At 52.2% G+C, this 20,844-nt stretch overlaps 11 protein-coding genes across 11 annotated transcripts; 5 read left to right on the top strand and 6 right to left on the bottom strand.

The window, feature by feature from the left end:
- Window positions 1-1,090: 1,090 nt before the first annotated feature.
- Window positions 1,091-2,967, bottom strand: BJY04DRAFT_231390 (cytochrome P450; the record flags this gene model as incomplete). Its single annotated transcript, XM_073719524.1, has 7 exons — window positions 1,091-1,234; window positions 1,301-1,754; window positions 1,826-2,215; window positions 2,262-2,460; window positions 2,515-2,548; window positions 2,602-2,693; window positions 2,748-2,967. 7 exons carry the CDS (start codon window positions 2,965-2,967, stop codon window positions 1,091-1,093), a joined length of 1,533 nt encoding a protein of 510 aa, XP_073566595.1.
- A 1,209-nt stretch (window positions 2,968-4,176) lies between these two features.
- On the top strand, window positions 4,177-5,620 carry BJY04DRAFT_231389 (putative endo-1,4-beta-xylanase; the record flags this gene model as incomplete). The annotated part of the gene is made up of 5 exons (XM_073719523.1): window positions 4,177-4,232; window positions 4,292-4,448; window positions 4,505-4,637; window positions 4,702-4,815; window positions 4,875-5,620. 5 exons carry the CDS (start codon window positions 4,177-4,179, stop codon window positions 5,618-5,620), a joined length of 1,206 nt encoding a protein of 401 aa, XP_073566594.1.
- Window positions 5,621-6,997: 1,377 nt separating this feature from the next.
- Window positions 6,998-8,558, bottom strand: BJY04DRAFT_210412 (major facilitator superfamily domain-containing protein; the record flags this gene model as incomplete). The annotated part of the gene is made up of 7 exons (XM_073714249.1): window positions 6,998-7,197; window positions 7,229-7,452; window positions 7,503-7,596; window positions 7,651-7,993; window positions 8,052-8,111; window positions 8,154-8,330; window positions 8,379-8,558. The coding sequence occupies 7 exons, from the start codon at window positions 8,556-8,558 to the stop codon at window positions 6,998-7,000; spliced, it is 1,278 nt and encodes a 425-aa protein (XP_073566593.1).
- Window positions 8,559-9,042: 484 nt separating this feature from the next.
- On the bottom strand, window positions 9,043-10,063 carry BJY04DRAFT_231385 (SDR family NAD(P)-dependent oxidoreductase; the record flags this gene model as incomplete). The annotated part of the gene is made up of 2 exons (XM_073719522.1): window positions 9,622-10,063; window positions 9,043-9,537 (listed from the first exon to the last, which is right to left on the bottom strand). The coding sequence occupies exons 1-2, from the start codon at window positions 9,922-9,924 to the stop codon at window positions 9,043-9,045; spliced, it is 798 nt and encodes a 265-aa protein (XP_073566592.1). The 5' UTR covers window positions 9,925-10,063.
- A 183-nt stretch (window positions 10,064-10,246) lies between these two features.
- Window positions 10,247-11,221, top strand: BJY04DRAFT_231384 (PTD012 family protein; the record flags this gene model as incomplete). The annotated part of the gene is made up of 1 exon (XM_073719521.1): window positions 10,247-11,221. The coding sequence occupies one exon, from the start codon at window positions 10,247-10,249 to the stop codon at window positions 11,219-11,221; it is 975 nt and encodes a 324-aa protein (XP_073566591.1).
- A 453-nt stretch (window positions 11,222-11,674) lies between these two features.
- On the top strand, window positions 11,675-12,301 carry BJY04DRAFT_139313 (Dak kinase). The gene has a single exon (XM_073708652.1). The coding sequence runs from the start codon at window positions 11,746-11,748 to the stop codon at window positions 12,223-12,225; it is 480 nt and encodes a 159-aa protein (XP_073566590.1). The 5' UTR covers window positions 11,675-11,745; the 3' UTR covers window positions 12,226-12,301.
- Window positions 12,195-13,746, top strand: BJY04DRAFT_199440 (dhal domain-containing protein). Its single transcript, XM_073712776.1, has 2 exons — window positions 12,195-12,217; window positions 12,275-13,746. Exon 2 carries the CDS (start codon window positions 12,461-12,463, stop codon window positions 13,637-13,639), a length of 1,179 nt encoding a protein of 392 aa, XP_073566589.1. The 5' UTR covers window positions 12,195-12,217; window positions 12,275-12,460; the 3' UTR covers window positions 13,640-13,746.
- Window positions 13,747-13,814: 68 nt separating this feature from the next.
- BJY04DRAFT_231383 (Zn(II)2Cys6 transcription factor) lies at window positions 13,815-15,822 on the top strand (the record flags this gene model as incomplete). The annotated part of the gene is made up of 5 exons (XM_073719520.1): window positions 13,815-13,904; window positions 13,964-14,073; window positions 14,128-14,961; window positions 15,018-15,166; window positions 15,218-15,822. 5 exons carry the CDS (start codon window positions 13,815-13,817, stop codon window positions 15,820-15,822), a joined length of 1,788 nt encoding a protein of 595 aa, XP_073566588.1.
- On the bottom strand, window positions 15,725-17,012 carry BJY04DRAFT_199437 (uncharacterized protein). The gene has a single exon (XM_073712775.1). It carries the CDS (start codon window positions 16,782-16,784, stop codon window positions 16,134-16,136), a length of 651 nt encoding a protein of 216 aa, XP_073566587.1. The 5' UTR covers window positions 16,785-17,012; the 3' UTR covers window positions 15,725-16,133.
- A 323-nt stretch (window positions 17,013-17,335) lies between these two features.
- BJY04DRAFT_199436 (pectin lyase fold/virulence factor) lies at window positions 17,336-19,430 on the bottom strand. The gene is made up of 3 exons (XM_073712774.1): window positions 18,339-19,430; window positions 17,676-18,293; window positions 17,336-17,612 (listed from the first exon to the last, which is right to left on the bottom strand). Exons 1-3 carry the CDS (start codon window positions 18,948-18,950, stop codon window positions 17,484-17,486), a joined length of 1,359 nt encoding a protein of 452 aa, XP_073566586.1. The 5' UTR covers window positions 18,951-19,430; the 3' UTR covers window positions 17,336-17,483.
- A 161-nt stretch (window positions 19,431-19,591) lies between these two features.
- BJY04DRAFT_231381 (zinc-binding alcohol dehydrogenase family protein) lies at window positions 19,592-20,813 on the bottom strand. Its single transcript, XM_073719519.1, has 3 exons — window positions 20,507-20,813; window positions 20,340-20,457; window positions 19,592-20,289 (listed from the first exon to the last, which is right to left on the bottom strand). The coding sequence occupies exons 1-3, from the start codon at window positions 20,768-20,770 to the stop codon at window positions 19,601-19,603; spliced, it is 1,071 nt and encodes a 356-aa protein (XP_073566585.1). The 5' UTR covers window positions 20,771-20,813; the 3' UTR covers window positions 19,592-19,600.
- Window positions 20,814-20,844: the final 31 nt, after the last annotated feature.

The raw sequence follows: 20,844 nt of genomic DNA, 5'->3' as shown, positions 1-20,844 counted from the left end.
AGAACGACACAGACATCGAGCTCGGAGTCACTACTGCCGGTGAGAACTGGGCCCAGAATGTGGTCGGCGAATTCGGATTCGACGAGGACAGGGGAGTATATGGAAAGATCATCAAAGAACGCCTTCATCAGACACTTGATCTGAGACATCGCGAGAGCGTTCAAGGGCGTATTTTCAACAGTCAGTGGCTCTCTGGGTAGGCGTCGCAGGTTTCCTGCGTTCCGGGTGTTATGCTCAGCGATTTCACCTCGCAACCCATATACACTATCGAGATTGGGGAGGCTGGCTTGCAAACACGGCCAGAGGAGGATGTTCTGCGGGGCGGTGCTGTGGTGCAGAGGAGTGGATGGTAAAGGATCATTAGCCTGTTTGGTTGCCAGCTCTGCGAATACTGCATCTTGCGCATCTGTGGATGGATGAGTTGGCGAAAAGGTAGTGATCGGGGAAGCCATCGCCATAGCATTTCCAAAGGCCAACGGTTTCTCTTCGTTCTTCTGAAGCATCTCCCGTAGAAAATCCATTTTTGATTCCAGACTGGCTAGTGACTTCCGAATATGGAGCAGCACAGGGTCTTTCTTGACGGAGATATCCTTGTAGTGGCAGGTTAGACGAAGACGGGCACAGCGGCCACACTGCGGTTGTCCCTCATCACATTTGGCCTTGCGTTGCCGACAGGGCTCGCATGCCTAAAGACGCGTCAGATAGAGATGCCAGCGACGGGTGAGATCATTTTACATTGAGCGCAAGGCGCCTGGTGATAAACGGTTCCGTCGACATGATGGTGATGATGATGGTGATGCTCAGTTTGCCGATTGACGCGCCTGTGGGGGGTCATTACTTGCATAACCTCAGCTTAGTCATTTATGTAGCCGTATTCCACCCTTTATGCAACAAGCATCTTCTACAGTACAGTCTAAGATTCGATGTACCTTCAGGTCCTTCAATCATACCTGCTACTGAGATTACATCTTCTAACGAATAGCAAGTTGTTGTTCTACATGGCCTTGGTGGGATATTTCCAATATTCATTGCGTCTCCAACATTATATATTCTGCGCAATCCGCTTGATCCCCAACAACCACCCGACCATTTAGCGGCGACGTCTTACGTTAACCTTGATGGAGATAGGTTTAATTAACCAATATGATGTTGTCTTGATTGTTTTCTCCTCAAGGTCAAATGAGAAAGACTTCAACAGCGCAGGTATGGCCTTATAAATCTCACACAGTGAGAGCTAACCACCAAGGGAATAAATAAGACTGACGCCAAGGATTGAATATCAGGGTAAAAAGCAACTCACATGCTTTCCAATGCAGGTTCTCGCACCGATACCAAAGGTCATAAGATGGCGGTCCATCGCACTAGCCCTCGCAGGATCCTCCAGCCACCGCTCAGGTCTAAACTGATCCGCATCGTCTCCGAAAACAGACTTATCAAAGTGAATAACCCCCGGATTGGCCCCTATGCGCGAGTTTGGCGGAATAAAGGTCTCTCCAATGAAGAGGCCCGAAGGCGGAGCATGGCGGGGGAACGAGACACCTGTAATGGGATGCATACGCATTCCTTCTTTGACACAAGCAACGAGGTATGGGAGTTTCACGGCTTCAGTATAGGTTATATGTCTGTTAGATTCACAACCCTTTAGAGCAGCACCATCGATTTCGGCTTCAAGCTTTTTATAGACCCGAGAAGTGCGGAAAATATGGAAAAGAATGCCGGAAAGTGTCACAGCAGTAGTCTCGCTTCCAGCCATGCTGGGTTTAGGGTAATCAGTCAGCTAGATATAGAGCACGCAAGCATTGTTGCTGCTAAGAGGTAAACCTACAGCGCTCCAAAAATCTCCAACTTTACATCGTCCAGGACAAAGTCCAACTCCGTGCCTCGTTGGTGTGATATATTGAGGAGTTTGTTAAGAATGTCAGGGCGCTCAACTTCCGGAACCGAGCTCTCTAGACCGGCAAGGCGATGTTTGAGCATGGCGTTAGTTGCATCGGTAAGGTGTCCTAGTGCCTTAAAGGCTCTCCGGACCTTTGATGACAGGAATATACCGCCAAGTACAAACAAACCGCGAATGTAGGTCGGCATATGAGCTGAGAGAAACTGGACTGGGATCAAATCATCTGTTGCCTGTATATAACCAAGGTGGTCGCGTCCGGCTTCAAGAAAGCCAAACATTTTGCTAAAGTACAGCTCGCCGATTATATCATAAGCGTACCTAGCAATTATATTAGTATGCATTGGAGCAGATGGTGAGTTCTTACATTCGTGACCATGTCCAGAGATCAAACGACTCTTTCTGGTCTGCCATCTCCCCTAACTTCGCAATCCAGATCTCGAGACAGTGGTCAACATACCTCTCGGACTCAAGGATGCTAGTCAGTGAGTAAATGTTGTTGACAATGCGGCGGCGATCTGCATGCTGCCTTCCCCCTTCTGATGTGAAGTGGTCGGGAAATCGTGCTAGTAACAGTGTCAGCTGGTGAGCGATACAAAAGCATTCAAAGTGAGACTTACCCCATGGCGCTCTGAACGCGAGATAGAAGTCTGTCTATTCTGGCTATCAGTACAACCAAATAACCCAACAATTCCGGTTTGCCAGACCTTAAGAAGCGAGGACCGGACTCCATAGAGTGACTGGATTGCCTCTGGATCACTCGTCACGAGCTCATTCGGGGCGATACGAACAACAGCGCCTATGCACGGTGAGCATGATAGGCCACAGAGGTAGATAAGAACTGAAGGCAAACCATATTTTGCATGCAGCCTTCGTTGTACCTGTTCAGCGTTACCCGGCAGCACATGGAGAACAGTCCAGACCCTGGTGATGGAGGCCCAGAAAGGTCCTGGGAATCTAGCGAGGGGATGGAACCATCGTGTATAGGCTATCCACGCAATCCAGTACGTGATGATCCCAACGACCGCTCCCTGACTCAACAGGCTTCTGAGTGAGATCTTAGTAGAGTCCATTTGGGGCGAATTGTCAGACTCAGCATTACCCTGCCGTTGTCGATGAAGGCATCTTATATGATTAGTCGGAACTTGCCCTAGCGTTAGTACTTTTCTCTCCTTGTCAACTTACCAGCCCAGCCCGATAAAAGTGGGTGTGAAATGGCATCAGCCTCGCTATACGCATACGCCTTTCAACTTTCTCATCCGTGGCCGGCCAAGGAGTCCGCTCACCCCTCCGACTATTATGGTGAGCGACAAGATTTATCTTAAGAATTGTGATCCTGACAGCGAAGCTAGGTAGCCGGCTTCCTACAGATCTGAAAGTGCTCCAAGAATTCCCATGGCAGGGTGAACGGGCATGACCCCATAGCGCAGTGCTCTCAATGCTGCGGGGTACGCGATAATCAACACATCGGTATCCATCACATAGATCACGGCTACATAGTAGCACTGACCATAGGTGAACTCAAGACCCACGATTGGATGCATGAACTCACGGCAATAGCCATCAGATATTCAGCTGATCAGTGATTGTCGGCAAGTCTCAGCCAAGAGAGACCTCCCGAGTGAGCATCTGCTTCAGAATGCGATTTGGTTCCGCTGGGGGTGGCGATTGCGTGGTATTTGGAAGTGGTATCCCAGCAAAGTGACTGATTTCCTTATCAGCACACACCTCAGGAGAGGATACCTCTAGAAATGACAGACCACAAGGCGAGACTACGTTGGGATCGGGCACGGAGATCCTTTTTGCAGCGGACGGCGATTACCATTCAGGCTAAAGGCCTGCCACAGAGGATGTCCATGCCAATCGCTTGTTCTTCCTTCTGGCAGGGATCAATACTTTAATCTATGATTCTGATTGAGAATTAATGGCCTCGAAGGTAGGCCTTTGGGGAAATCTGCAGGACAATATAAGAGACGCATGGTGCTGTTTCCTGTGCGCCAATCACTTTGAGCGTACAGATTGCCCACCAGCAGCTAATCCACTCCCCGTGTCCTGCAACGTTAGTCTCGTTGTTTTTAATTTCGACCATCGCTCCGTCTCGTGTCAATCTGGGGTAAGCTAGATCCTCCGTGAAGAATTACGGATAGTCGCTCCGGTCTGGAGATGTACTCCTCTTCGTGGCTATGTCAATAGTGTACTTATATAAGTAGTCCCGTCTGTCTCCGCATTATCTCAATCGAACCGCAACGTCGCCCTTCTTACTATACTACCACGCAAAGAAAATGGTTCAACTGCAGGCGCTTGCCGTAGCGCTCGCTGCAAGCCTTCTCCCGAACGTGTCGGTACCTCCTCACCACGCATGAAGCACACCCGCTAATGCTCTTCTAAACCATGTAGTGCGCATGCTGTTGGCCTGCACGAGGCTGCGCTCGCCGCAGGGCTCGAGTACTTCGGATCGGCAACAGATAATGGGGAGCTTGCCGATGCCCCATACCTAGCACAGCTCAGCAACACCGCTGACTTTGGTCAGATTGTCCCTGGAAACTCACAGAAGGTAAGCCTGTGCCAAATATCATCTTACATCGCTCTTTCGCTAACCAGGATTGATAGTGGGATAGCACGGAACCATCCCAGGGTACCTTTAGCTTCACCCGGGGTGATGTTATTGCTGATCTGGCTGACGCCAATGGCCAACTTCTGCGGTGCCACACTCTCGTCTGGCATCAACAGCTTCCCAACTGGGGTGAGATTGAGCCCTCCGTAAACAATTGAGAGAAATACACACCGAGTACCTAACACCGGCTCAGTAACTAGTGGAAGCTGGACCAATGCGACCCTGACCGCTGCCCTTCGGAACCATATCACCAACGTGGTGACCCACTACAGAGGACGATGCATTCACTGGGATGTTGTAAATGAGGGTAAGTAACCATTTGTCCTGATCGCTTCTATGCGTGATATAGATCTAATATAATTCTAGCGCTTAACGAGGACGGCACCTACCGCACCAATATTTTCTACACGACCATCGGCGAAGCCTACCTGCCCATTGCCTTCGCAGCCGCCGCCGCCGCAGACCCCGACGTGAAACTCTACTACAATGACTACAACCTAGAATACGCCGGCAACAAAGCAGCCGGCGCCCGCCGAATTGTGCAACTAATCCAAAACGCCGGCGTCAAGATCGACGGCGTCGGTTTACAAGCCCACTTCGGCGTCGGCACCGTACCAGGACGGAGCTCCCTAGTCTCAGTCCTAAATTCCTTCACAGCACTAGGCGTCGAAGTCGCATACACGGAAGCTGATGTCCGGATCCAACTTCCTACATCCGCAACATCGCTAGCTCAACAGTCAACCGACTTCAGGAACCTAGTGCAGTCTTGCGTGGACGTGGCAGGGTGCGTGGGTTTCACGATCTGGGACTGGACGGACAAGTACAGCTGGGTCCCGAGTGTGTTTCCTGGATATGGGGCTGCGCTGCCGTGGGATGAGAACTTTGTCAAGAAACCTGCGTATAATGGTTTGTTGGCGGGGTTGGGGGTTACTGTTACTACTACGACGACAACAGCCACCGCTACCACTACCACTTCCAGCGCGAACCCTACCACGACCGGCACTGCTCCGCGTTGGGGGCAATGTGGTGGGAATAATTGGGGTGGTCCCACTGCTTGTGCTAGTCCTTGGACTTGTACATTTGTCAATGACTGGTACTCGCAATGTTTGTAGTTAGCGATATTCGAATCACCTAGGTAATGGCATGGAGGGGCCCTGCCCACTATTGCAGACTGTCCAGAAACTTGAATTTACCGATGAAGGAAAGACGGTCAGCTATGTCCGGTAGTTACCGCCGTAGTAGGAAAGAAGTTTAGTATGATACTTGGAACAAACCAAAAGCAAAGCGCAGGGAGTTGTATATTGTATCTAAGGAGAGTAGGGCTCGCCAGGAGAAGTCAATACCGCACCCATCCGCAAGATTCCCCAGATTAATCCATTCCACATCACCCCATTTCACACCCTAGTTGCAAGTCTATACCCACAACCAAAGATCCCACCGAATGCCACCGAGACTGGTCGCACAAAGTTTCCATCAAGTCTCTAACAAATCCCCCCAGGCCTAATGGGCATACACCCCCCAACCGTCGAAATAACACCAACCCGCTTCCCATCATCACCATTCACATCACCAATCCCGACACACCCATTCGGACTTTCGTTCTTCGCCGCCTCAATCTCAATCCAGCGCATTCTGCACTGGCTCTGGTCCACAGGCGCCCAGCCGCTCGAGCACTGGCGCGTCTTATCATACGCCCAAACCAGCGACCCGCCCACGGCCCCCGGGATTATGATATCCTGGCACGGGTTCGACATGATTCGGCTGCAGATGTCGTTGATTTTGGAGTCCGAGACGGGCTGGAAGAGGCAAGCACAGGACGTGCCGCAGATCTTCACGGCGCCGGAGTTGGAGGTGCTGTCCCAGGAGGCTGACGCGGGGCGATTGAAGGCCATGAAAGGCGTGATGAGGAAGAGTATATTTTTGGCAAGCATGTTGGTTAAAGTGAGCTTGATTGAATAGACGGGGAGAGTAGGTGAATTGACTTGCGTGGAATGAGTTGCGGTTTCTGGACTCGCTGGCTGGCTGGTTGTGATGATTTTGGGCGAGACTTAGCCCCCTTATATAGACTGAAGGCGATTAAAGAAGCATGCTTCAGATCTCGTTCTGTCATGTAATGGCCTTGGTTGAAATTCGAGATGAGGTTGCCACCCTTCAGTATGGGCGGGAAATGCTACGGCTTTTGCACCGGGCTTTGCTTGTCTCGTGCATACTGGACTCTCCCATCGTATGGCGTCCAGCTGTGGCAAAGCCACATACATACCTCGTAGACCAGCTATGCAATGGGCTGATTGATTACTTCCATGAAGAAGCAAAGCCATTAACCAAGCTGTTCAATCGGCTAGGCGTTAGGCTAGATAAGACGGCAGAGGTTCCTGGGATAGGCTATTGGTAGAGTTCAGGTGCCACCCTCGCGTAGCTAGTGCAGGCATTGCTAAATGAGTAAGGAGAAACCATCTAGACATGCTTATGTATGGACGTCGTATGTACATTTACATCGCCTCCATCACTTTATACGGCCATTTCCTATACACAAAGTGTCCTGCAAGATAGATCATCGCCCCAACCGCAAAGACGGCAGAGTAAGCCGCGAATCCCATCACATACTCTGGAGCTTCCGAGACCGTGAAGATATCAGTCCCATACAGTTGCGCAAGATTGGCACACCCGTTGATGACGGCCAACGAGATCGCTCTGACTTCCGGTTCCACGGGCCCTAGCACCGCGCTCGTGAATGTGGGACCACACTGCTGTATTTATGAAACAAAGAAGGACATAGCGGGCTGTTGGAGCATGAATGCGAGAGGCAACTGCAGACATGATAGTCCCGAAAACTAGAAGGACAGAGCTGGCATAGAAGCCTTGGTATTGGGGGTATCTATCCGCGATGATGTATAGAGGGATAGCAATTGCAAGGGCGATGCTATATAGAGGAGCAGTCATGTACCTGGGTAGTCTTAGTAATGTGTAAGGGCTGCTTCTCTTTCAGGAACTTACTGTGCTTTATTGCTGTTGTAGCCTAGCTCCTCAACCATGCCTGGATAAAAGTACACCAGCGACATGGACCTAATAATAGTTATATACCCAGCGACTAGCGGCCACAGATGCTAGTTGGACAGCGATATCCACAACGCTCTCTAGTAACTAAGGTAATGCTCGCGTGAGTCGTTGCGACTGGTGATTCCATCTGCGCAGAGACGATCGTAGGCTAACTGCCGCTCTTCAGGAGACAGCCGCTTGGATGTCAGGGGGTAATCGAGAAGAACAAACGGGATGAATACAGCAACAGCAACGGTCAGAACACCCTCAATAATAAAGAGCCAGCGCCAACCGGCTATGCCGTGCCGACCATCTAGTCTGTCGGTGATTGCGCCCGCTATGATACTACCGAAAGCGCCGGAAAAGATTCCCGCGCTGTGGAAGACAACAAACCGTTTGCTCTGCTCGTGCCGTCGATACCAGCTGGATATGAGGAACATGAGTGCAGGCTGTACATGAAAGACCATTAGCACTGTGGTGCACTATTGAGCTTGTTCCTAGCCTTACACTAAAACCAGCTTCTGCAATGCCGAGGAGGAAACGCATCCCCACAAGCTGCTGCCGGGTCTGAACACAAGCAACCAGCGCACAGATGCTCCCCTAAAAGACCATGATAGCGGGTATAAACAACGAGGGCCTCGTAGCAGAAAGTATTATATTGCTAGGGACCTCTGCAACAACGTATCCGATCTGAAATAGGACAACGGCGAGATAGTACCGGTTGTCGTCGATATCGAGGGCATCACCCATGCCAGCGACTCTAGCATTTCCGATATTCGAACGGTCCTAGAAAGGGCGTTAGAATGGTGGAATCTCAGGTGAAGATTAAAATACCATGTACGACAAGAGATATATGATCCATGCTGCAGGAAGGAGGAAGAGATCGATCTTCCGGAGCAGCTTCTTCTCTGCCGGCGTGTTCTCTTCAAAGTCTAGTTGCTGCATAGGTCGACTGTCGTTCTCCAGAATCTCCACAGAAGGCTTCGGGGAGGAATGGGGTGTTTTAGCATCCATATTGCCGTATATTGGAATCAGCTGCGGAGAATGCGAGGGGCTAGAACTGGGGCAGAGGAAGCGGCCCCTTAAATATGTCTGTGGAGAGATGAGGAGGTACTCTGGGGAAGGCTGGGGAAGCGAGAGAGACAATCTGGAGAGAGCCTTGCACTCTCCCACGGGGGTTTTGCCGGTCAACGGCTTCTTGGCCGGTCTGTCGCCTGTGCTGACTCCATTCAAAGTCGGCCTGTACGGCGGGTTTCGGCCGTGCCACCGCGATGGATAACGGCACAACGTTTGGTTGCTGTGCGATCGGTATACGGCTATGACCGCTCTCTAGGAAGTGTTCCTAATGGCAGTGGTTGATTAAGAAAGCCTTGTTCTTGATTTCTGCGTATACGAGCATTGCTTCGTCGAAACGGTGCGAGATATATATTTTAGCGGACTTAGTATAAGGTATTATACCCTCCCTATTACAATGAGGCTATTTACAGTTTAAAATATCTTAGATCTTCCCACCAGCGTAGAAACCAGTCCCAGTGCTCTCTGTAATCCCCCCATCTACCACCAGAGCGTGCGAAGTAACATATCGACTAGCACCACTTGTAAGCCAGACCACAGCATTCGCCACATCCTCTCCAGTCCCCATCCACCCCATGGGACAATTGTGATCAAGGATCCGCCTGGCGGTCTCTTGATGACCAGGGTCGTCACTTCGCGCGAAGTTGTCGACCAGAGGCGTGTACATCAAGCCAGGAACCACACAGTTACATCGGATATTCTCCTTCGCGTACATGACTCCAATCGCCTTCGTGAACCGAATAACCGCAGCCTTGGCCGTCGCATACGCAATCTGGTGCTTGCCTATGTATCGCATCGCGGTGATCGAAGCATTGTTGACGATATTACCGCAACCCTGCTGCTGCATGATGGGGATGACATGGTGGCACAGGCGATAAGTCGAGGTTAGGTTCAGTTCCAATTGACTTGCCCAGAGCTCCTCGGACATTGTGACTGGATTTCCCGCGGCAGTGCGACCGACGTTATTGACGAGGATATCGATGCGACCGTGTTATTTCATGACCGCGGCTATAAGGTCTTCGACTGCGGCCCCCTTGGTGACGTCGGTTTCCGCGACATCGACGATAGCACTGGGGTTCTCTTCAAGTAGACGTTCTTTGGTTCGTTCCGCTGCAGCCAGGTTGATGTCGCAACCGAAGATCTTGACTCCGTTCTGAGAAAGAAGACGCGCAGTGACTGCACCATTTCCCCAGAAGGTGCTGTCCCGGGGTCCGACTTGCCCGAAGCCTGTTATCAGGGCAACCTTGCCGGCGAGATCTGGGTAGGTGGGGAAGACCACTGGGACAGGGGGCGGTTGCGTAGACATGGTTGTGGTAAGGATGATAACAAAGTTGATTCAGGTGCAAGGGAGGTTTTGATAGCAAAAGTGAGACCAAGACTTCATGCACGTCGTGTCAAAAATGCTCCCCCTCTCCACAGGTTCACTCATATACTTGGGCTGTCGGTCGGGGCGCTGATATCACGCCGTGTAGCCGAGCAGGTGGAGGGTGGTAGCCTCCAGCTTAGGATTGTTAGGAATCCACCCTACAAGTGCCCTTGGGAAGCTCTGCTGTGCACTTTCACGCAACTCTGTTCAAATCAAACAGCGAAAAGTCGAGCCTTTGGTGCAACAGTAACGAACCCTCACCATGAATACTACCAAGTTTCCCCTCGCACCACCGTCTCTCAAAGACCTCGCCGAAAAGCTCCAAACACCGCTCGTCGCGAACTACAAACATGCAACAGTCAGCGTTGTACAGTGCCCCGACCTCCGAGCGCGTCCATTCAACCTCGCGACCGAAGGTTTGTCGGGAGACGAGAAGATCGCAGACATCGGCGGCCAAGGCAACCTGTTCCCTCGACCTCGTCTCGACACAATATACTCGATGGAGAAAATCGCGGAGGAGATGGAGATGACAGGCAAGAAAGGAAGCTTGATCGGCGCCGGCGCCGGACCATTCCAGACCATGGGAAGCAACTGCGAGCTGGCCCCGAATCTTGCATGGGAAGGAGAGTTTAGAAATCTGGACAACTGGACCTGCGTCGCGCAGATAGACCATGAGACAGGTAGTGCCTGCATCAACAGGTGCACCTCGACCGAGTGCGCGTTGATGGCGAATCTATACGGGTGCATAGGCAATCCGGGACCTGTGCTCAAGATCACTGCGAGAAAGCGCAGGGGAGTTGACAAGAGTTTCACCGAGTGCATTCGCAAAGCACTGATAGCGGGCTTTGGGGATTCCAGAACCATCAGTCTAGGAGGGGCGTTTCTCATCAAGTCAGGCAAGACTCGCTATCACATAATGCCCAATTTCCCCCCTGTCGAAAACCTCCCTTTTCGAGACTTCAAGCAGGTGAACGACTGGCTCAGGTACCATGACTTTAGCGGTCCAATTGTATGCTTGTCAGTACTTCACTCTGCTGACCCCGGTCAGAAAATGGGTTTACGAATGGAGCATACTCATGGCTTCTCGCCGATTGGAGCGGATGCTGGAGGGCACTACCATTATGAAGTAGACGGCGGAGATGAGGACATCGAGTATGAAGGGTATTTCAACACAGCGAAGGTTATTTATCGTATTGCCCGGCCTGAGGTGATGCTAGATGGAGACTTGCATGACTAGATAGTGAGGTGTTCGTACCCTCTGTTCACGTCAGGGGCAAGCTTTGCAAGTACCGCATATGGGTGGGATAGAATTATGTACCTACGGTCTCAGAATGGTTTCGTCTTTCTATCTAAAAACATACCAACCTTCCAAATGTAGTACTCTTTGTATATAATCCCATAGCTCCAGGCGTGGCGCACGAGTCCGAATCATAGCGCATTCCCGCAGCTATACCAGCACACAAATCCAGCCAGGCTGCTTACCCTAATACATTGCCAAGGTCAATAACGAAGCCACGCTATAGAAAGTGCTTGAGCGAATGTCCTGGCATGACACGGATTTGAGACCGGCGCTCGCCCGATTCGCCGGCTCTGCTGACCTCGTGACAGGTTTTGGCTTGGAAGTCAATCCAGTTCCATTGCTTCCGGACCTCATTCAGGCGGGGTCGAACTCGCCTTAAGCCACTCCTCAAATATTCGAGGTCCTGGCCCTTTTCGTCATCGCCATCATGAGCATTCATCTCTCTTTCCCCTTCTCTCCTCATGGCAAACCAGCACTTCTTTGACTCCCCATCCGGGCTGGTGCAGAAGGCCCAAAGGTCATTCGTTACTCGGAATCCCCATATCGGCCTCGACGATGCCCACCGTGTGGTCTACTCGAGGACCCATGTCCGATCCAAAGTCTCCATCATCTCCGGTGGCGGTAGCGGCCACGAACCAGGCTGGATGGGGTATGTTGGCGACGGTATGCTGAGCGCTGCTGTGGCCGGTGATATTTTTGCCAGCCCGTCCACAAAACAAGTTCTCGCTGCTGCTCGGGCGGTTCCTTCTGACGAAGGTACTATCCTATGTATCACCAATTACACCGGCGATAGACTGCATTTCGGCCTTGCGCGGGAGAAGATTCATGCCAGTGGCCGCAAGATCGCGCAGATTCCGCTTTCCGATGATGTGTCGCTACCCCGGAGTAAGGTAGAGAATCTAGGCAGAAGAGGGATAGCAGGACATGTGTTCGGTCGGTGACTCTCATCTAACTATCCTTAATACAACCAGTTCTGACGAAACTATGTAGTCCTTAAACTGCTCGGGGCCGCGGCGGCAGCTGGTTGGGGGTTTGAAGACTGCGTGCGCTTAGGCTCAGAGGCCAATGCTAATATAGCCAGCATAGGCGTCAGTCTGGGGCTCTGTCATGTCATGGGTCGAGTGGTTCAGCCGGAGTCTATCATAGATAGCTGCGTGCTGGGCATGGGAGTTCACAATGAGCCGGTTTGTCAATCTCGTGTATCCAACCATAGCCCTACTGACGTTCATGCAGGGGCTCCGCCGTATATCCCCAAAGCCAACGCCCGAAGATTTGATAAAAGAAATGCTGGTATATGTGCTCGATCCTAACGATTTAGAGCGCTCTTACGTGAAGTTCGACGACGGCGACGAGATCTGGTTGCTAGTCAATAATCTGGGGGGCATTCCAGCTCTAGAAATTGAAGGCCTCACGCAGGTCATACTGGAACAACTCTCACAGGACTATGGCATCATGCCCAGTCGAATCTATGTTGGCCCGTTTGAAACCTCGCTCAACGCCCCAGGATTCTCCCTGTCACTATGCAACCTCTCAGCTATTGCAAATGCAACGTCTCGTCCTGTCGCCTCTCTAAGAGATCTCCTCGATGCACCAACAACTGCCTCAGCTTGGCCACGCTCGTCATATCAAGTCTCGCTACCAGTCAGCTCGGACACTCCGGTATCTCACTCTGGCAATAGCCTACCTGACGGGAACAAACATAATACTGTATCAGATACACCAGCTCCATATGCGCTACTCCCCGCTCTCAAAACAGCATGCTTGGCTGCGATCGAGGCGGAGCCCGACATAACGCGTTTCGACATGATCATGGGCGACGGAGACTGCGGCGAAGCTGTTCGCGCAGCCTGCGAAGCTCTTCTGGCACGTTTCAGCGAGGCCCCATTCGCTGAATCTCACTTTTCACTGTTTTCCGCCCTCGAAGCCATTAACGAAACACTTGAAGATGTCGGTGGCTCGTTGTTTGCGATACTGTCAATTTTGACGACTGCTTTCGTCGGCCACCTCCAAGGGAACAGCGATATTACACGCTCGACGGTCGGCAACGCAGCGGGAAGCGCAGTTCGGGCGCTTCATGCCTATACGGGTGCTCGAGTGGGTGATCGTACCTGTATGGACGTCTTGATTCCGTTTTGTGAGGTGTTGGAAAGTACTGGGGGTGATCTTGTAGCAGCAGTAGAAGCGGCGGAGGAGGCAGCAAAGGCGACGGCCATAATGGCGCCGCGATTTGGCCGGGCAGCGTATGTCGGTGATGATGCGCCAGCAGCAGGTGACATGTCCCCCGATCCAGGTGCCTACGCTGTCGCTAGATGGCTGCATGGGTTCGCTAGAAAGTGGGATGAGATGGCCGTATAGACGGATAGCAACTAGTTCCTCAACCCACGGACTGAAAAACAGGTATAAGGTAGATATCAACGTAGTGAAACTATTAGTCATCAGGGCTCTTGGAGCTGTTAGTTATCTTTAAAATACTGGACCCTTTCTTTCTTTTCTCCAACAATCCCCCTTGCTCCATACCATAGACCCCGCAATGTCTCCAACGCCGCCCACCCCCCGAGGTGCCAGTGGTGCCTCCCTCGTCAGAAAGGTCCGGGCATGTACAGCATGCAGAAGCCTCAAGGCAAGTCCAAGTATACTAACCGCAATTGTGCAGAGGTAGCGCTAACGGTGAACGCGCAGATCAAGTGCCGCATGCCGGACAACGGCCCTCCTTGCGAGCGGTGTCGAAGTCGAACCTTGCAATGCCGCGTTGACCGGAATTTCCAGTCGTTGATCGACGAGAGCGACAAGTACGGACTACCTATCTCATAGGGCCTTTCCTACCAGTGACTGACCAAATTCAGATGGCGCAAATTGGTGTCGGGGGACGTCTCCCAGTTACGGACGGCGGTCGATATCCTCCTCAGAATGGCCGACCTTCCTCCGCTAACATCATACGACCGCTCGGGTACTTCAAATCATGTTTCTTCTTCTGTCGAGCTTAATGCCACTGAGGAAGACAGTAACGCGTTAATGCAACCAGCACCAATTGCCACCCCGTCTGATGAATTCGATACCGACATTTACGCGCCCCCCATCAACTCCCTCTACCAATTGACGCGGATGCCCAATGGAGAGCACGGTATGCATGACCCTACTACACAGGACACAAGGCCTGATAATGACTTTATTTCCCGTCGCTGCATCGACGAGAGTACTGCCGAACATCTGTTCCGTCGCTTCGTTGATCGATTTGACCATTTCTGTTACGACATCATGTGTCCCCACGAAACCCTCGACGGCCTCCGCAGGAGTTCGACTTTGCTTACCGCGGCAGTCTGTACGGTATCTGCTCTGCATGATCCAGATCGATCTGTTGAATTCACGATCTGCCATAGGGAGCTTTTGAATCTCCTGCCAGCAAGACTACTCACGTACCGATACTCGACAGACGACTTACGAGCTCTCATCGTAGCATCATATTGGTTGGGCAACATCTCGTATACACTAGTTGGTCATGCGATTCGCACGGCCACAATATTGAGCTACCATCAAGCTTATTTGACCGCAATCCAGGGCGATGCGGCAAGCTTCGAGAAAGCCAGGCTCTGGTACGTGCTTTACATCCTGGACCACCATTCCAGCATTCTGTACAACCGCCCAGCGATCATCGACGCCAACCAGGAACCCCACCTACAGTGGGAGACATCCATCCAGAGCGATCTAAGCGGCGAGCGGACGTCCGAATGTCAAGCCAGGTAGCGCTATATCACATCCTCGCCAAAGTCAAAGACATCTTCGGCACACACTCCACCCAAGCCCTCCCCGATCATTGCTTATCGCAACTACGCGGGTACTTTTGCTTGCTCGATCGATGGTACATGACGTGGGGGAATCGAATGAGTATGAATCCATAACCCGTCCTTGCGGCCCCCCTTCTGACCACTGCGCCAGAAACAAACCCCTACGTAGGAAATTTCCCCATCGACGGCGCAATACTGCATTACCACTTCGCCCGGCTGCACCTTTGCTCCTATATCTTCCGCGGAATCACCACCCAGTCCGCCTCGCATGTCTCCGAACACGTGAAAGAGTACGCCGGCGTCGCCGTTTCATCCGCAACCGCCGTTCTCGAACTCATGCTTGAGAGGACTGACCTGCGGCAAGCCCTAGTCGGTATGCCAGTCTATTTCCACGACATGTTCACCTTCGCGGCTGTATTCCTCATTAAAGCGGCGACAACCAATTTCCTCGGTCTCACCACCGTAGACGCCAACGCAGCATTTGATCTGCTAGATAAATGTGTTCGAGAGCTCCGCTCGCAGCACGCAGCAAAGCAACATCTGATTTATCATATCAGTCGTGGGCTGGAAGAGATGGTGGCTCGGGCACGCCCAAACGCCCATGCAGACAGTGAAGTCCCTGCGTTGGGAATCACCCAGGATCCAGTCGCTGCCGTGGATTCGCTGTTTGCGTTGGACACGTTTGATCTATTACAATACCCACTCGAGGGGGCTGGCGATGTGCCAGTCAGCGAAGAATATCAGTGGACTATCTAACACACTCCATAGTTGGTGTTCGACTGGCAATCCAGCTAGGTTTCATTCGCCACATACTTGTAGGTAGAAATCGTGTACCTCGTTCATAGCATAGGTGGTCGGATTTTAATCTTCACCGTCTCATACCTAACTCCATACGTTGGAAAATATCATCGTGCTGCGGAAACCACCAGCGCATCCGTTAAGCATTCCATCTCTCAATGAGACCCTCCCTGCACCTGGGAAGCGACTATCCCAGCCAGTTACATACCCAAGCAACAACTCCTCCGAGTCCTTCACAGAAACTCAGCATATCCGGGCCACAACGCCAATCAACTCCCTGCAAACCCAGCACCCGGAACCAACCCAGATCTCGTGCGCCTCAGCACAGCCTGGTGCGCCGAAACCTGAGAAGACCGCGCACCCCGCGAGCGACTATCCACCTGTACCTGGCCCTGATGAGGATGAGCCTGACTCTGTGACTTAACCTGCGCAGACTCAACCACACTCGCCTCCGACAAGACATCGACAATCTGTAAGACCGGCAGGATCAACAGAAACAGCGGCATCAGCTGCCCGAACCCCCAATCATCCTCTGGATTTGCATTCCCACCTGTATGCGAACCAACATTCCCCGTTGAGCCCGCCGGGAAAGCAACAAGGAGATGACGATTCGCGCTCCGCGCAGCGACCAGCTCGTAGACGGCCCAAACGAAGAACACCATCATCCAAACACTAGTTGACAAGGGGTGGATCGTGACAAAGAAGAGCGATCGCGCGATAGCCACGGGAACCTTCAAAAGTATGCGGGGGATATCGGCGAGCGAGAAGGAGTCGAAAGGCAAAGGCGTGGTGGGCAGTAGCGAGGCTATCCCGGTCTCCATCCTTGGCTCCAGCTCAGACAATCTCTCGGCGAACCACCCCGTTGCTTCAATCGAAACACACAGCCAAGTAAGCAACAGCCAGGCGAGCTCGAGGTACATTTCGGTCGTGTACCAGAGCGGGACCAGGCTGTGGGAATAAAAGCACGCCGGGGTGCGGGTGAAGCCGTCCGGATTCCAGGATTGGAATTCAGTGATTGAGATGCTCGTCCAGTAGGTGTAGAAGATAAGAGTGAGGACGAGCAGTGCAACGCGGATACTTTTGTTTTGCTGTCTGTGCGCGTTGAGCCCTGTGGCGATGGCATAGCCCGCCAGGTTGATGTGGACTAGGCATCGGGCGATGAAGACGTGATACAGCGAGGTTTCGCCATCGGTATGGATCAGGATGATGGAGGACAGGATGATGGCAAGTGAGGTGACGAGCTGAGTGTCCGCAAGGAGCATGGCAGATTTGGAGAGGGCGTGATGGAGCTTGGAGGGTCTTGGTCTTTCTTCGGATTCCTCCAGCACGAAGACACTGAAGGAGAGGGCGATGCCGAGCACACTGGTGGTGATGATCGAGGCCACAACGCCTTTTCCCGCAATGTCTGGATTACCTGTGAGCTCGCCCTCGCACCATGTTTGTGCCATCTTTTGTTTCTTCTGAGGACTGAGGGTGTTGTTCGTTAGGAAAAGTCAGAGGACAGCGCCTAAAGGCGGGGTAGGTTGACTAGCTAGCCAATAATCTTTATGTAGGTACTCCCATGTTCTAGTAATAACTAACATACAAGCACTAGACTAGTCTCAGGAAACAGAACAGAATTATGCGGGTACACAGCCAACACCATCCAGATCCAGGAGCTCCTCGTCCTGGTGCCTGCACTCCCACTGCGGCGGCTCACCACTGGGGTTGGTAAGGGTTACATTCTCAGCACGGATGTTATTGCACGACTATACATCTCGTCAGTATGGGCAGGTCTTTAATAGCCCCAAAGGAAGAGGGAGAAAACATACATCTTCTGAACCGCAGATAAGCTGCCCAACAACAGGATCATCAGATCCTTGAGCCGTCCCCCAAATATTCTTAAACAGAACATCCGTGATAATCACCTTGGACGGGTACTTCTCGCACTCGCTCGCATTCTTCGCGCCATAGCACTGGTTAATCTGGATCGCCAGGTTATTGTTATCGTTAATCATAGTGTCGTACGTGACGTTGCGCACATAGCCGGCGCCACCACCACCAACCCACGGCGGGTTTCCGGTTTTCTCAGCCTCAGCGCCTGGCCAGACCTTCAGGCGGGCTGCGGTGGTCGTGTTGGCCATGGTGTTGTTGTAGATGTAGAGGTCGGAGACGATGTCGTACTGGTAGGGGTAGTTTCCTAGCGAGCCGACGGAAATACCGTGGGAGCCGTTGCAGTGCAGGCCCTGGACGATGACGTTTGTGCTGTTGGGCTTGAAGGAGACGCAGTCGTCGTCGTGGTTGATGACGGAGTTCTGGATGACGATGTTGTCGGAGCGGAAGGTATCCCAGCCGTCGAGGTTGGAAGCCCACGCGTCGGTTGCGGAGCGGGAGAAGATGTCGATGTCGGAGATGAGGATGTCGGAGCTGTTGGCGATGAAGTTGTGCCACTGTTTTTGTCAGCTCAGTCAATGGATCCGAGGGGGGATACCTACGTTGGGAGACTGTCTGTACTTGATGCCCGTGATTGAACCGCCATGCCATCCATCGGTGATGAATAGCAGCGGGCGATGAAGAGAGCCGTTGGCAGCATAGGCGTCATACCACGTCTGTCCGTTTCCGTGGATCACACCAGTCCCAAGACCATACAGGTGGATATCCTCACCACCCCACACCCACCAGGACGATGCATCCTGGAAGTGGAACTGGAAACGGTTGTCCTGCCAGAACTCGACGTCGTCGCAGAATTTAATGGTTCCGGTCAAAGCCACGTCAATATGCTTCAGGAAACGCAGGTCGAGCTTGCTGCAGACGTTGTATTCCTTGTCGAGGACAACCGTGCCGCCGTTGTTGCACTTGCGCAATGCGTCGCGAATACGCTTCGCATCATCGCTTCCCTTGCGTCCGGGCTTGACATGGCAGACCTTGTGAGGGTTGCGCTTCGTATCGAGAGGGATGGCCTTGTACGGCTGGATAGGGTTCGGTTGGATGTCAGGGCGTGCTGGGACATCAGGACGGCCGGGGCGGCCAGGATGAGCGAGAGTGAGAGCAGGGTCGCAGGCGACCAAAAACGCCGCGAGGAGGCTGAGGGCCCGTTTAGCAATCATGGCGACTAGCAATTGAGTGCAGAGGGTGTTGAGTTCGTGCTGATCTCTCTATTTGACCGCGTGCAGCTCATGGTTCTTTTATACGCCGATCTCCAAACGTCATCTCTAATTTATCCCTACCTCTAGCCGAAGCTCTATCCAAGCTCCCATAAGACAGGATAATGAGGTTAAACGGGGTCTTGGTAGAGCATCGCTTCCGAGATTCTTCCGTCAATGAGCGTTCGCCCTGGAAGTTGGAGCTGGAGAGCCTCCCCGGATTTTCAACAACTACTCCAGAATCTGAACCCACAAACGGGGAAGGATTTAGGCGGACCTGGCGGCTAAAGAGAAGAGAGTAGTTGTTGAAGAAGATCATTTCGCTTGGGCAGGCGAACATACGATCCTGATATCCATGTTATTCCGCCAATCAGCGGAGAGAGCATCTACATTCCCACTTGACACTACAGTGGCTTGTTAATATCGAGGAAGAAGCATTCCCTGAGGATTTCCCCACAGCTCGGCATGTGGTTTAGGCTAATTGTACTGTTATCATGTCTCCATTGTGCCTGCATTCAAACAACCGGTGGAACGGTCTATATACCCGCTCTATACAAACCAACCGTGATCTATATCACATGCTCAAACAGAAACCTTATGGCACTCTGCTCTCTCTATAGACCAGGGGTATCAGCGATGCGGAAGACATATTTCACAGCGCTGGCCTTTCCTGCTTTGAGATCCCTCAAAGCCTGCTGGACCCCCTCCAACCCCCGCTCTCGCACCTCGTAAGGATGACCAGTAAGAGTCCCATTCTGCAGCGCTCTGGTCAGATACCTCGAGAAGACATATCCAATTTCCGCATTATGCGGATATCCAGGGATATTATGCACGGAGCCGACGGAGGTATAACTCTTGACTGCTGGGCTAACATCAAAATCATTCGGCAGGACGAAGTCTATCTGGCCCCCAGGTGCGACAGTCTGGCGCAGAACTTCACCACTTTCGGCGACGATGGCGGCGTCGAGTGCATGAAAGACATCTTCATGGCCCGCTGACTTGAGGCTGCCTTTGACTGCAGTGATGGTTGCTTCAACGCCAGAACGGTAGTCGATTACTGCATCGCCTTTGCTTTTGTCGATGAGAGTTTCCACATATGGGCAAGCCTTGCCTGCAATCGCGATAATGGGGTGTATGTTGCTGTTTTGGGCCAGTTTAATCGCAAAGGCACCCACGGCGGTACTGGCGCCGTAGATTATGAGAGGGGTCAAGTTGGTAGCGGGTCTCCAGGGGAATGGCAGGCCGAGGTTTGCGTAGAGGGATGCAGCGACTGTCAGCGCCGCAAGGGGGAGTGTTGCAGCTTCTATAGGGGTATTAATTACTGAGTCATGTTGATAAAAGAGATAGGCGCACCCTCAAAGGAAGTATGACTTGGAAGGTGGAAGGTTGTATGGCTCCAAGCAATCGCATACTCGGCGTAAGCACCGCCAGGGGTATACATCTCATGGAATGCAGCGACCCGGTCTCCTGGCTGTAAAACTATCAGCAATGCCGGTCATAATTATCTATGGTACATATACCTTGAACTCGGTTACGTTAGCACCGACTTTCTCAACAATGCCAGCAATGTCGTCGCCTTGGTTGATTGTGTCTCTGGCTCCTTCCAGGATAGGGGAGATGATGTGGCCCGCAGCCACCCATTCGGGGCCCTTCCAGTCTTTGGGGTTTGCTCCAGCAACAACCACCTTGATCAAAACCTGGTCCGGCTTGGGCTCCGGAATGGGGATGTCGACGAAGCGTGCAACGGGGCCTTCTGGGCTGTGGTCGTTGACGATAGACTTCATTGCGGTGGGTGTGTGCGAAACGTGTAGATGAGAGGTATGATACTTGAGAGGATGTATTGATGGATGATAACAGG

This window comes from Aspergillus karnatakaensis (assembly GCF_047715665.1).
Source record: "Aspergillus karnatakaensis strain CBS 102800 unplaced genomic scaffold BJY04scaffold_63, whole genome shotgun sequence".
In the NCBI taxonomy this organism is placed as follows: domain Eukaryota; kingdom Fungi; phylum Ascomycota; class Eurotiomycetes; order Eurotiales; family Aspergillaceae; genus Aspergillus; species Aspergillus karnatakaensis.
Note: the sequence above shows the minus strand (reverse complement) of the source record. Positions and strands in the feature narration are given on the sequence as shown.

What these genes read in the sequence shown, in the direction of transcription:
- BJY04DRAFT_199436 (XM_073712774.1), bottom strand. Translation starts at nt 18,950, where the DNA reads ATGATTGCTAAACGGGCCCTCAGCCTCCTCGCGGCGTTTTTGGTCGCC. An exon ending in AGTACAGACAGTCTCCCAAC is followed by an intron (nt 18,294 to 18,338) that starts GTAGGTATCCCC and finishes TGACAAAAACAG; the next exon opens with TGGCACAACTTCATCGCCAA. An exon ending in TTATCTGCGGTTCAGAAGAT is followed by an intron (nt 17,613 to 17,675) that starts GTATGTTTTCTC and finishes CGAGATGTATAG; the next exon opens with TCGTGCAATAACATCCGTGC.
- BJY04DRAFT_199437 (XM_073712775.1), bottom strand. Translation starts at nt 16,784, where the DNA reads ATGTACCTCGAGCTCGCCTGGCTGTTGCTTACTTGGCTGTGTGTTTCG.
- BJY04DRAFT_231381 (XM_073719519.1), bottom strand. Translation starts at nt 20,770, where the DNA reads ATGAAGTCTATCGTCAACGACCACAGCCCAGAAGGCCCCGTTGCACGC. An exon ending in CTAACGTAACCGAGTTCAAG is followed by an intron (nt 20,458 to 20,506) that starts GTATATGTACCA and finishes ATAGTTTTACAG; the next exon opens with CCAGGAGACCGGGTCGCTGC. An exon ending in AAGTCATACTTCCTTTGAGG is followed by an intron (nt 20,290 to 20,339) that starts GTGCGCCTATCT and finishes ATACCCCTATAG; the next exon opens with AAGCTGCAACACTCCCCCTT.
- BJY04DRAFT_199440 (XM_073712776.1), top strand. Translation starts at nt 12,461, where the DNA reads ATGAGCCGGTTTGTCAATCTCGTGTATCCAACCATAGCCCTACTGACG.
- BJY04DRAFT_139313 (XM_073708652.1), top strand. Translation starts at nt 11,746, where the DNA reads ATGGCAAACCAGCACTTCTTTGACTCCCCATCCGGGCTGGTGCAGAAG.